This window comes from Suillus clintonianus (genome assembly GCF_016758775.1).
Source record: "Suillus clintonianus strain FC179 chromosome Unknown DEU56scaffold_21, whole genome shotgun sequence".
In the NCBI taxonomy this organism is placed as follows: Eukaryota; Fungi; Basidiomycota; class Agaricomycetes; order Boletales; family Suillaceae; genus Suillus; species Suillus clintonianus.
The window spans coordinates 222,753-234,912 of record NW_024539245.1 but is presented as its reverse complement, the minus strand read 5'-3'; the positions used below and the strand labels follow the sequence as shown (position 1 = coordinate 234,912).

Genomic DNA, 12,160 nt, shown 5'->3' with positions numbered 1-12,160 from the left:
GCTGATGTACTCCTCGTTGACCTAGCTCCGACACATACCAGCCTTGGCGAGCGCTACGGCCTACGCGTAATTTCAATCCCCAGCACCTTCCTGGTCCTCTCAAACAACATCTCCCACATCACAGCAGTAGGCGTGGCCCTACACCCAGCCTGACATTTCCCCTCGTATGTCCAATCTAGAGGTTCTGAGTTAGATAATGCGATGACAGCGTCGACGAGTGCAGTCAGACTGAATCCATTTTAGAGTCAGACTTATCCACGGAGCCCTGTATCATCGCAGCGTGTCGGGCAGGAGGAAAACAGCGGAGTCTACAGTCTCTTTTGCTATGCTTATTATCGCATAGACTCTCCACACTTCTACATTCTACACTTTGACACTTCCGCACTTACTTGGCTTTCTCATATTTCACCTTCATATGTACTCTGATACCGACATCAAATCTTCGCCATCTGCCTAATCACCCATGCTCAAGTTCATTCCCCCCTCCTTTCAAAGCCGCCTTTGGGAAACATGGAGGCTCTCGCAGCACACCGTCTGTCCTGGATTGCAGGAATTCCATTGAAAAACATGTAAGTAAGCTGCACATATCTTACCGATCTTCTAGCTGACCATGGTGTTCAGGACTGGGCCACCTTCCCGGGTTTGGAATCAAATAATTCCGAGTATGATGAAGACGTGTGGAGAAAATTTGTCAAGGACCAACACACCAAGGTACGGACGGTGGTACTTCTGACGTCGGTTTCTTGCAAGCTAACGGGTTTCTTGCGGGATCTCATCCAGTCCATAGTGGATACCACTGGATGTTCTAGGGGCAATCCGCACCCAGCACAAGTTCGGTATGTTTTTAAATATCACTCTTGCTTCTCTCTCGTTTACCATTCTGTAGAATGTTCTCTCAAGGGGTCACGAGGAACAGGACAGAAGACGGCATCTTATGCTGTCTGGAATCTCTTCAAGCGACATATGCCCAGGACATACGCTGACGAAACACCGTACATTTACGATGTGCAGCCGTGGGTCGTTAAGCTCACATCGGTAGGTACAATCCGCAGAATGTGATACTTCTTTGACACGACGTGGTGGTTATCTAGCTTGCAGTCAAGCGGAATGCAGAGATTGTCGTGGAACGCACGTATGTACGTATCGTCTCTGAATATGGTCCATTATATCCTGTCTGAAGACGCGTCGCACGCACAGAAGTTCTTGACTGCCGCACCGTCAATGCCCTGTACCTGGTTCTTCTCCAGGCTCGCATCAACATCGTTCTCCAGTAATTCAAGTCCCTTGGTCGTATATGTTTCCCGTCAGTACTGCGAAACAAGGAACAAAAACGCTCGAGGCCATTTTTCGCTGGTGCGTACCTCAGCGATCTGACCCTGCTGTATTATTAACTCTCCCTCGTTGCAGCGTTCAATTTGCCACACCTCGATAGGGCAATCCGATGCCAACGTTGGCTCCAATACTTCGGGCAAGATGAGCCCGCTGCAACTTTATTCGGCAGTTGAGGACACCCTCGGCTTCTTTATCGCGGAAAACATCGAGTCCTCCACTTTACTTCGCAAGATCGAGAAACTCTCTTGGTACATGCTCGATGGTAATATGATGTCTGATACTGAAGGCCATGGGAGGGCGCCTTTCTTTACGGCGCAAGTAAGCCCGGTTTGTAGCCCTTCGGAGGCAAAGTTTTCAAGAACAAAAGTGAAGATGTTGTGCCTATTCGTATGTATGTAACTGCTCTCTTGTAATCCCCATATCTGTGTGCTGTTTATGCCCCCACGAGCTCGAAAGATGTACATATTTATCATTGTGCATATGGAATACCCATGTCACCTAAGGGACGGAGGAATTCACCATTGTTGTTAGCCTATTGCTTCTTGCCTGCGAGAGAGCCTGCAAGGGCAACAGGTGCTTAAATGCGAGACCACATCCTGCGTTGTCGGATTCGGAATGGACTGTGGTACTACCGCCCAGGACAGTACCAAGGGCCGCACGAAGACTGGGTGCGATGCTCATGTACGCAAGTGCCTGTCGCGACCAGGGGTTGTAAGAAGAGTGGCAGGTTAAAGGAGAAATGATTGTCGGCCAGGCGCTAGAGGGACATCTGAACCAAAAGAGCGTTGGTTATTCGGCGGGGTTCGGCTGCATCGCAATGATGAACGCAGTATTTCACGACAGAGGACAGACCAGCCTGGTTTCTCGTTAAAATGGAGTATCAACAGAAGAACGCTCAAAACTTCACATACGAAGATCAGCACTATGATGTCCATATTACCGTGACGCCTTTCTAGCACGTCGTCGTCATATTCGCCGGCGACCAGACACTTCGGTATTCATCCATCTTTCCTCGGATTGCGCAATTGGTGAAGTCCGGAGGATGTTGACAATATGATGGAGAAGACCTGAGCCAACACAACCAGTTCCTATGCCCGATGACGCCAAAGTTGAATGAAGACTCGTTTTTGGTTGGTGTCGTTTTGTTTGCATCGGTGTCGGGAGCCTGAAGGCGGTGGCAACTTGAAAGCGTACAACGAACAGTCACATCAGTCTAGCAGCGTAACCCATGGGTCATGAAAAGTGACTTAGCGTGCCACTGGACAAAACTTCAATGTCGAAACGTCGTATAGGTGTACTGATAGTACTCGAGAGCAGTTAATCAGGCAAAGTACTAGTGCAGAATCTCAGGCTTGAACGGGTGTTATGCAGCCTAGTACTAGTAGTAGTGTCCGCCGCGTGACTTCGCTGTGACGTGTCAATGTGTCAATGACCGAGTCAGGCGATTGCACTAAAACTTTTAGTCGTGCCTTCAAGTTTCTTATCCATGATGGACTCATGCTCGACACCATCTCAGCGAGTCGTGGTGACATAGAAGTCAGCATCTAGTAAGCATGTAGCTGATCTGCGCTCAGTCACGGTCAATACCCTCATAACAAAAAGTAATTGACCGCTGTTATTTGATATGCAACTAGAACAGAAACTAGGAGCAGACAGCCTTCGGTTATAACTCATCGCTCAAGTGATTCCTTCTCCCATTAGCACTCAAGTGTCATGACAATGACCCCGCGACGCGTCCGGCCTCGGGACATTGAAAATCGTGGCGGTAATCGTTGTCTGGGTCTAGTAAGTGCAAATAACCAAGGATTGATAAGTATGCTCTGAATTTTAACCCTTGACACTCACCCTTAGTGCTGGAGCTGTACCTATGCTCCATTATTTCCTTCTCAGTGGCGTACCGGTACGTCCACGACTTTTCCCCCATCATCCAGCTATCCACGTGGACGTCGTGGTTCAACACTAGAGTTCGGGGTGAATAATAGTGTGCTCCCATCGAGGACCGACTTACTACTCATCGAATCTCCGTCAAAATCACGTTTTGCGAGCTGTAAAATTTAGTTAGTTGCTTATTCCATTCGTAGGAGAAATTAGCTCACCTCCATCTCTTGGACTCTTTTACATCTGTCCTTGTGCCTGTTCCATAGAAAATCATGGTAAACCCAACGCTTGTCGAGTTGGAGGAGCTCGCCGCATGCGCGGCACCTGATTGATTCAGGTGTCACCTCACACGCATATTCGTCATTCTCGAGCTCCTGTTTCCGCTCATCCCCATTTCTTCTCAGCTTGCTACTATCGCCAACGATGAATTGGTCGTGGTTGTGGCCACCAACACCAAGGCTCTCCACTGAGAGCCTTGAGGGACTCGGGGTGGTTGCTGCGGTTGGTGAGATGCTGCGCGGACAGATGGCCCAGTGTTTATTAACAAGGGCGTTGACCGTGGGCCAGTCAAGGCCATCACATTTCAAAACGGCAGAACACCTCGCGCACGGAATGCGGTTAGTGGGTGTTTTGGTAGTGGGTTTTTTGGTAGTGGCGCGGACCATGTCTGTCTGGTGCACGGTGGTTGAGGTACTGGTTCTTGATGATTGCAATTTTTTTTGTACACGGAAAAATGCCCTTTTAAATGTCGCTGTGGACCTTGTCGCAGTGGCCCGGAGTTTGGGTCTGCCTCGGAGTCCCATTGTCCACCCTTTACAGGTTCTAGAATACGCGTGGGTATTCCAAGGCAGGCAATCGCTCTCATAAAAAAATCATTCACCGCAGGCCAATGTGCTCTCTAAGGCTCTTGTGTATTGGAGTATGATCTTCATATTCTCCATACAAGGCCCGTCGAGGTTCTCGACCTTGATTATAGGTATGTCGACACCAATCAAAACATTGGGAGTGTCCGCCGTGTTCACCATACATACCAACGTTTCAGAAGTGCGCCAAACCTCGGGCCCCAAATTTACGTCAACAACTAGACGGCTGGACAGGTGGTAGTATGTATGTTACAGGTCTTCGTGAGCTATCTTTCTCCTATGGATGTTTTCAGGACTGTGCGGGAGTCCACGCTCGCTATTCCACAAGCGGTACACAATGGTGCACATGGACGTTGATGACAGGCTTGTTTCGGAGTTTGGAGGTTTTTCATGGCCCGGTGATCGTTTGATCGCTTGCACAACACTCTTTCTCAGACCCCGTGTAGCCACGATTTCTAGCAATCATCTTGAGCCGTCTAGACACCAGAGCTAAAGAAATACGCGTCCAAAAAAAATTAGAGATCACCGAATTCATTTGTTTCGTCCATGTATATTAGCCGCTAGCGTATTCTCTTCGATTCCTCCAGTTCAAGCCTCTACCCGCCCCCCGAGACAATCCCAGTTTCTTCTTTCAAGTCCTTTCCTCGGTGATGTGAAGACTCAGAAGTTGTTTCCGCAGGCAGATAAAATGAAATAAACTGTGTGCAGTTAAGAGGCATACGTACCTACAGTGGCGAAGCTCTCACACTGAACAAATGATTAGAATAAATAAAACCCTGTCGACAAGGCGAGCCGCGCAGCGGCATTGCTAGTCACCGCAATTACAACCTATTGACTGTGCCGCCTAACCCTTGACAGAGGAATTCGAGCTCACTCCTCCATGCATATTGTGGCATGTGCGTCTGTCTTCGTAGCCATGCCAAGAGTTTCAAGAATCTCGATATAATCATCTAGAACATCAGAATCGTATTTACGGCAGTATTGGTCGTAATGATGGCTGTACTGATCTGAAGGGGGTAGTTCTGATCAGAGGTGTGGCTGGCAACATGCCATGCCATCCTCGTCAGGTCCCACCACTGTTTTCTCGTGATGTTGGCAAGCTGAGGAGCGGTCCGCTCTGGGTGAGCGGTCTGAATGAGGAGAGAGTGTGTGCGTAGATGTAAAAAAAAAGTAAGAAGGAATTTGGTATTGGTCCCAAATACCAGGGATCTCTCCAATGCCACCGCTCAGTAAGTCCACATGTTTCAAAGCTTCATACACCGCATATCATTGTGCTTCGATGGTGGCGCACTAGAATCAGTACTTTTCTCTGATTGCGCCTTCTAACCGCAGCTCGGGTATGGGAACACCCCGATTAACCACATCATTACTTTCCATATCACATTTCCTTTTGAAACTTTCCTGTTCGAATCGCAGGGTTTCCCCTCTTGTTGAGCGTTGCCCATTTTCAGATGGTAAATGTTTTACCAGTAATGCGGACCAGCCCACCACACGCAATTTTTGATGCGCTGTATATCTGACCTGGTCGACCCTGTCCTTTATCTGCCTAGTCATGGTTGTCGAGGGGCCTATAGCAATTTATGTTGTGTTGTTTGAAGCCTATCTGGACGAAATGATGGACATAAATTTATGCCGGTGAACTATCTGTCTCGAGGAGTCAACTCCATGTCAGTCGCTGGTAACACTGACGATGTACACAGCTACCTACGCCGTCAAATAAGACAATTTTGTGATGTTTGTGGTGTCTGCGGAGTGGTAGGTGGTTCAATGTACATCATCTTATACCATGATATAACCAACCATAATAGTTGAATACATGCTGAACGTTCACCGTGTAATTTGGAGAACGATTACTCACTGCCGTCAGGCAGTAACTTCTGACCCCAGCACGCTCAAATCCCGATGGTTATCCACTCATCCGTGGCCCCCACAGAACTCGACACCTATAGATGTTAATAGATCAAGGCCAACCAAAAGCATCTCCCGCCCACGCGAGAAATACATTCCCATCAGTTAAGCGCCTCCCAAACCCACCCAGACCAGTCATCCTGTTCAGTCCAAATCTCACTCCACAAACAGCGCCGAATAAGCCACAGGTTCCGCTGGAACCATATCAGACAAACAAGTCATCTCGATGGCATCAGAGCCGCGTGCATCCCGGTCGATATGCCAAAGATGGAGATGCATGCGTGTGGCGAGGATGGCAAGGATCAAGACCTCGAAACTGTACACGTGTGTTTTAGGGTGTTGTTAGCAGGAACTCGCAGCATAATTCAGAGGCACATACTCTTCAAAGAGGGAGTGATATGCGGACTGGGTATGCAGAACATTAATGACTCTATCACACAGGGTATTTGGGGGTTCACGCACACCGTCAAACAACATTAGTATGAGGACGTTGACAGCCGAGAGAACTTTCGGAACAAGAATCATCACCTATGAGCACGGAAATATGAGTATGTCCTGACTCACACAAACCGGATGCATAGTAGGATATGTTATGCTTCACCAGGTTGGCGTACAGAGGGCCGTTATTCGTCCGCCAGCTCAGTATAGCACGTATGAGGGTGAGGGTGATTAGTCCTGAAAGAACACCAATCAACATAATATCTGTAAAAGGATGCTTCCAGTTTCCGGCTACAAACCTAGTTGAAATGCAAACAAGAGAAGAAATTGCATGAAGCTGGTCGAGGTCCTGAAGCAGGCTGGGAGGCCTGGAATTGCACTGGTTGTAACTGCGAAAGCGGAGTGAGTATATGCGAATAGTGATGGGGGGAGGTGAGAGTACAAACCTTGTGATGCGGCAACGGTGATGAAACCAACGACGATGGATGCAACCACAGTGCCCTGGCCATTGCATTCACCCCGAGCTTTGGGTGTGGAAAGAGTGAGAGGACTCACGAGAAATGCGGACAACACGGCCGCGAGTATGGTTCTATTGTTGCTCCAGAGCGCATATGTCCTGAGGACAAAAAATACTAGATTAATCAGATCAGGAGCACGTGAAATTGGAGGGGAAGGAGAGATACATTCAGAGCAACCGATTGATATTATGCCGAAACCTGTGTGAGGAAAAAATGGCGCTCGGCAAAGATGTGCATGCTGCATGTGCCATAGACATACATGAGTGAACATTGAGCGACATCCGGCATGTCTGTGAAGTCGTGCGGTAAGCATCATTCATCAGTAGGTACTAAGTCCACTGCATATTCACATACGTTGGTGTTTTCGTTCGGGGTGAAGTACTCTGGAGCACAATAAGTGAATTCACCATCGGCAAGATATGTGCTGGAGCCGAACGCACGATATAGCTCAGTGACGATGAAGACAAAGGGGGCATGTCGTGTAATGATATAAAGGCCCTTTATCTTGGTCCAGCGCGACCGAAGGAGGAATGTCCACTTTGAACAGTATATATAAATACTGAGGCGTATTCCGAACAAATACATTACCTCTTCGTGCAGTAAACAAGCATAATCATAGGTCTGGATTCACAAGTTTAATGACGGACAGGAATAGGTCCGGACAAGCCTACCCAGAACGCTGCCATCGACGCTGAGCTACCATGTTAGCACCAGGAAGAAGTGGTTCAGAAAACCACACGCACTGCACAAGTACTGGTGGCACATGGTATATCTGTCAATATTTTGACCTCGCATCAACAAAGAACGCACCGCTAAGAACTGCAGACTCCTGGCTGCTGTGATATTGTCAGCTGAATACTCTGTCTGCATTCATGTAAGAGGTAGTAAGAAAATGAAAAGGGATTTCGCGCACACCTCACGCACCTTCTTATCTCTTGTGAACATGGGCTGTGAACTCAACAAGGGGCATAGCTAAATCGATGGGAAACCCTTCAGATCACGGGCTTAACGAGGAAATTGGTTGAACTGTTGATCACTGGCGCATAATTGATCTCGTAACACTGCCCACTGGGGTGTCACATGTCACAGGGCGCCCAAATTCCATCATCGCCTCGTTTCTGAAGTGTGTTTCTGAATCATTCTCCATCCCTAGCACCCTCCGGATCTCCAGCCGGCTTCCCTCCCACTCTCAGCGCCTTGGAGCCTTAGCGGTGCAGCCTCTGGAATGAGGCGACCCACCGTGACTTCATGTTCCCTGTCAACTTCTCTGACTACGTGGATGACAAAGAGAACAAATTGAAGAAGACGAAGTGTCTGAACCTTATCTGGCGGACAAGGCAAACAAAAAGCGTTTCAAAGACTCGTCCTTGGTTGAAGTGCAAAATAAATTAGTCGAGGCACTCTTGGGTGGGCATTAGCGATGCACTTACAATGAATGATACGTAAATACAGCTGTATGAACAATGCGTGGTCACTAGTTAACATACACGCGAGACGCAAGTCCAAAAGCAAGCAGACGAGAATCGTGAAATGAATGCAGCAAACGATCAGAAGGCTGCTTGCTGGTTATTCACAATTGCCTAGACATCGCCGTGTGACCCTTGGTAATGGGTATTTGCAGGATACGGGAGAACTCTGCAGCTGGGAGAGTAGCAGCACATGCGTTGACTATTGAGGCGACAGAGGAAGGGGCAGGATTGTGAGCGAAGACAATATGACGGGTGCGAGATAGCGCGATTGTCCTCTTCTGCTTGAAATGGAATACAGATCGTAATGGTTGTCTGTCAATACATTGGACGGAACCTGCTGGTGATTCAAATGAAGAAGTGTTGTCGTAAGAGGGAGGTGTGTCAGTCACGGAGCATGCTTTCATCGAAGACTTCAGACTTAATAGCCATTGTGGGGGAACAGGGAAGCAAAAAGATGGAATGCAAAGCCAAGTGAGAAAAAACGGTCCTGCCAAGCTCTGCCGCTAGGAAAATTGATCGGATTATAATGCTAGTGGGTGCGGTAGCTCTCGTGGTTCCCCAGTGGAGACCATGTCGTCAGGGAAGAGCGGGGAGGCTGTAAGATATTGATCCTGAAGGCACTGAACGTTCAACGGTCGAAGGCAAGCTGGAAGTTGTCTTTCTTGTATCAACAAAGAACAGAGAGCTCGGCAAGCGGCCCGAAGTGCGCTATGGCGCAATATATGCAATTGCTGGCTGCCATTTGAAGACTTGACTGAGGACAGACACTTTGTATGCGATTGGTGAAGTCCAGAGGGTGTTGACAATCTTGTAGACTCGGAGTTGCCTAAAGGCGTGGAAAGGAAGCGGTGGCAAAGCGCGAACAATGAATCAGTCGCGTGACCGGCTTTTGCTGTGACGTGTCAATGTGTCAATGACTCGGATGAGGCGACAATATCAATGTCAACACTAAAGCTTTCACTGAGTCGTGTCTTTCTTATCCATGATGGACTCAGGCTCAACACCACCTCAGCGAGTCAGGGTGACATAGAATCCATGTCAGCATCTAAGCAGAGTCTAACTGATCTGCGCTCAGTCAACGTCCTCTTCAATTCACCACAATAAAGAAGAAATGATCGCAGTGTTATTGGATATCATACAAGCACAGGAATTGGGAGCAGAAAGCCTTCTGGTATACGATTGTTGCTCAAGCAATCTCCCGTCGGCACTCGGGCGTCACGAAAATGACGCGTCCGAGCTAGAGACCCACGATCATCTAAACAACTTCATTGTTGCACTAGTAACAAAGGGTTGATAAGTATGTTCTGAATTTTGGCCTTTGAAACTCACCTATGGTAGCAATCAATAGCGCTGAACGTCAATGGCGTCCCGATGACCCCTCTCCACCCTACCAGGAGTCGTACACGCTAGAGTTCGTGGTGAGTGATAGTGTATCCTCCCATCGAGGACTGACTTACCGCTCATCAATTCTCCGTCATCAGACGGACGTAAAGCTTCTGCAGCTTTGGCCAGCTGTAAAATTCAGTTGGTTGGTCATTCCATTCTCAGGAGAAATGAACTCACCTTCATCTTCTTCACGTCTTCACACTTGTCCCTGTGCTTATTCCAGAGGAGAGGGAAGTAATCCGACCTTTGGTCGAGTTTGTAGAGGCCATGGCACCCGCGGCACATGACGGTTTTTGCAGTTACGTCGTAGGCATACGGGTCGGCTTCGAGCCCACGCCGCCTCTCCTCCAGGGTTTTGTTCTTCCGCGTTTTTCTCCTTCCCTGGTCCAGGGTTTTTTTCTTGGCCTTGCGACGAATACCTAAGCTCTTAGTAGAGATCCTTGGGGGACTTTGTGGGTTTGGGGTTGGTGCAATGGTCATTTGCGCAGGGGCGTCGTGGCAGGTAAGCCTAGCAAGGCTGCCTGCACAAACCTCCCAGTGCTGCACAACTATCCTGTAGAGCGTGGGCCAGTCACCCGTAGGGCTCTCCAACACAATCGGGCACTTGATGCACTTCTGCCTGTAAGTGCAGGTTGTGGATTTTGCGGCGGTGGTGTTCATATCTGTCTAGTGTGTGGCAGTTGAGGTACTGGTTCTTGATGGTTACAATTTTTTTGTACTCGGAAAAATCCCCTTCCAGAAGTAGATGTGGACCTTGTCGCAGTGGCCCGGAGTTTGGGTCTGTAGGAATCCTATTGTCCACCCTTTGCCGGTCCTCGAATTTGCGTGGGTATTCCAAGGCAGGCAATCGCTTCTCATGAAAATTCACTCACAGCAGGCTGATGTGTTCTCTAAGGCCCTTGTAAACTACAGTATGATCTTCGCTTTATATTCAGTTTAGTGGTCGCTTGCATTACAGACGAACTATCAGACACGCTGTCCAGAGTTCGTGCATGTTGACAGTGTCTCTGAAAAAAACCAGACGGACTCCTGACACGCATGAAGCCTTTACGGACTAAGCATACGTCCTGTGTATAACTCCGCTTCCGCTCCACAAATATAATTCCAAGTGGCGAGTAATTCTGTTTACCTTTTTATTTAACAAAATTAAAATAAGAGAGCTGATAAGTCCAATCTGTCCACATTTCGGGTAAGATGCAGCCGTCCATTGTTCTCTATACGAGGCTCGTCGAGGTTCTCGACTGTGATTATTGGTATGTCGATACCAATCAAGTCGACAATTTACGCCATGTTCACCATATCTACCGAACTTTCCAGAAGTAAAAAAAATATCGGACCCTGAGCGCAGATCAAGAACTTGACGGATGCGCAGGTGTTAGCATGTACGCTCCAGGTTTTCGTGAAACATATTTCTCCTATGGCTGAACCCTTCCACAGTGTCGAAGTGTTTACGAATGCATTTGCTCACCTTTGAATATATAGATGAAATTCAACCTTGCAGTACGGGATCATGAAGCGTGAGATAGAAAGGACCGAGGCAGAGACTAGCTAGTACTCCGATATAAATTAAGTTCGAGAAGCTTGCAGTAAGTGTATTATACAGCCTACCACTTATGCCAGGCTGATTCTCCAACTCCAATATAGTGGGTATGAGCGTCCCGACACCAGCTTCGCCTACTCCCTTCAGTCCCAGTCCAGCTGCCAACCTGCCAACCCATAAACCTCCCCTGCCCCAACGTTCCTCCAATTTGGTTTCACAGATATCATTTCCAGCACAACTGGCGAAACAGAAACTGCTATCACCCCGGTCAGCAGGCCATGGAGCCAGGCAATGGACTACGCATTTCCTCCCTGTGGATGGACCTTCTTCGACACCAGGTGGATCTGCACTATTCGACATCAAGTCTGTGGCAACATCAATAGCAGGCGTCGACGAATTACATAGAGGTGGGATGCTTTTTGATTATTGTGCATTGGTTAATGCGATAGGTCATGGACGGAAGATTCACGTCTTTTGGTCACTGGTAGCATCTATTAGGAACGGAGCCCTTCGCCGGACGCGTTCAATGGTCATCCGTGGAGTGAGCTACTGTCTCGTCCAGAAGACACGCACGCTGGAACTAAATAGAGAATGGTAGAGTTTTTTTGGCTAAACGCGGCCCAGTGCGCAGTCGTCATAATCTGCCTTTGGGTGCAGACAAGGTTCCCCAAATGCACGAGCATAAATACTAACTATTGGCAGGGGTAAACATACGTGCTCCACAGCACACCCTCTACTACACTCTAGTACTCTTGCTCCAAGATGGCTGCAGTTCAACCGACTCCTCATTGCAACGAACGCGATGCCCTGTCCCCCTCCTGCCGACCG

At 48.4% G+C, this 12,160-nt stretch overlaps 3 protein-coding genes across 3 annotated transcripts; all 3 read right to left on the bottom strand.

The window, feature by feature from the left end:
* Nucleotides 1–2,790: 2,790 nt before the first annotated feature.
* DEU56DRAFT_791804 (uncharacterized protein) lies at nt 2,791–3,981 on the bottom strand. Its single transcript, XM_041352686.1, has 5 exons — nt 3,429–3,981; nt 3,341–3,377; nt 3,178–3,291; nt 2,935–3,114; nt 2,791–2,879 (listed from the first exon to the last, which is right to left on the bottom strand). The coding sequence occupies exons 1-4, from the start codon at nt 3,873–3,875 to the stop codon at nt 3,044–3,046; spliced, it is 669 nt and encodes a 222-aa protein (XP_041210506.1). The 5' UTR covers nt 3,876–3,981; the 3' UTR covers nt 2,791–2,879; nt 2,935–3,043.
* A 2,156-nt stretch (nt 3,982–6,137) lies between these two features.
* DEU56DRAFT_910784 (uncharacterized protein) lies at nt 6,138–7,882 on the bottom strand (the record flags this gene model as incomplete). Its single annotated transcript, XM_041357221.1, has 13 exons — nt 6,138–6,297; nt 6,361–6,386; nt 6,444–6,487; nt 6,552–6,656; nt 6,719–6,808; nt 6,866–7,135; nt 7,197–7,227; nt 7,292–7,474; nt 7,526–7,558; nt 7,609–7,628; nt 7,681–7,690; nt 7,748–7,801; nt 7,862–7,882. The coding sequence occupies 13 exons, from the start codon at nt 7,880–7,882 to the stop codon at nt 6,138–6,140; spliced, it is 1,047 nt and encodes a 348-aa protein (XP_041210505.1).
* A 1,425-nt stretch (nt 7,883–9,307) lies between these two features.
* DEU56DRAFT_791781 (uncharacterized protein) lies at nt 9,308–10,572 on the bottom strand. The gene is made up of 4 exons (XM_041352685.1): nt 9,970–10,572; nt 9,864–9,918; nt 9,736–9,812; nt 9,308–9,682 (listed from the first exon to the last, which is right to left on the bottom strand). The coding sequence occupies exons 1-3, from the start codon at nt 10,450–10,452 to the stop codon at nt 9,748–9,750; spliced, it is 603 nt and encodes a 200-aa protein (XP_041210504.1). The 5' UTR covers nt 10,453–10,572; the 3' UTR covers nt 9,308–9,682; nt 9,736–9,747.
* Between the last annotated feature and the right edge of the window lie 1,588 nt (nt 10,573–12,160).

Coding starts and splice junctions, on each gene's coding strand:
- DEU56DRAFT_791781 (XM_041352685.1), bottom strand. CDS start 10,452: ATGAACACCACCGCCGCAAAATCCACAACCTGCACTTACAGGCAGAAG. Junction 9,919..9,969: donor AAGACGTGAAGAAGATGAAG/GTGAGTTCATTT, acceptor TGAATTTTACAG/CTGGCCAAAGCTGCAGAAGC. Junction 9,813..9,863: donor TGACGGAGAATTGATGAGCG/GTAAGTCAGTCC, acceptor CACGAACTCTAG/CGTGTACGACTCCTGGTAGG.
- DEU56DRAFT_791804 (XM_041352686.1), bottom strand. CDS start 3,875: ATGGTCCGCGCCACTACCAAAAAACCCACTACCAAAACACCCACTAAC. Junction 3,378..3,428: donor AAAGAGTCCAAGAGATGGAG/GTGAGCTAATTT, acceptor TAAATTTTACAG/CTCGCAAAACGTGATTTTGA. Junction 3,115..3,177: donor GTACAGCTCCAGCACTAAGG/GTGAGTGTCAAG, acceptor TGCACTTACTAG/ACCCAGACAACGATTACCGC.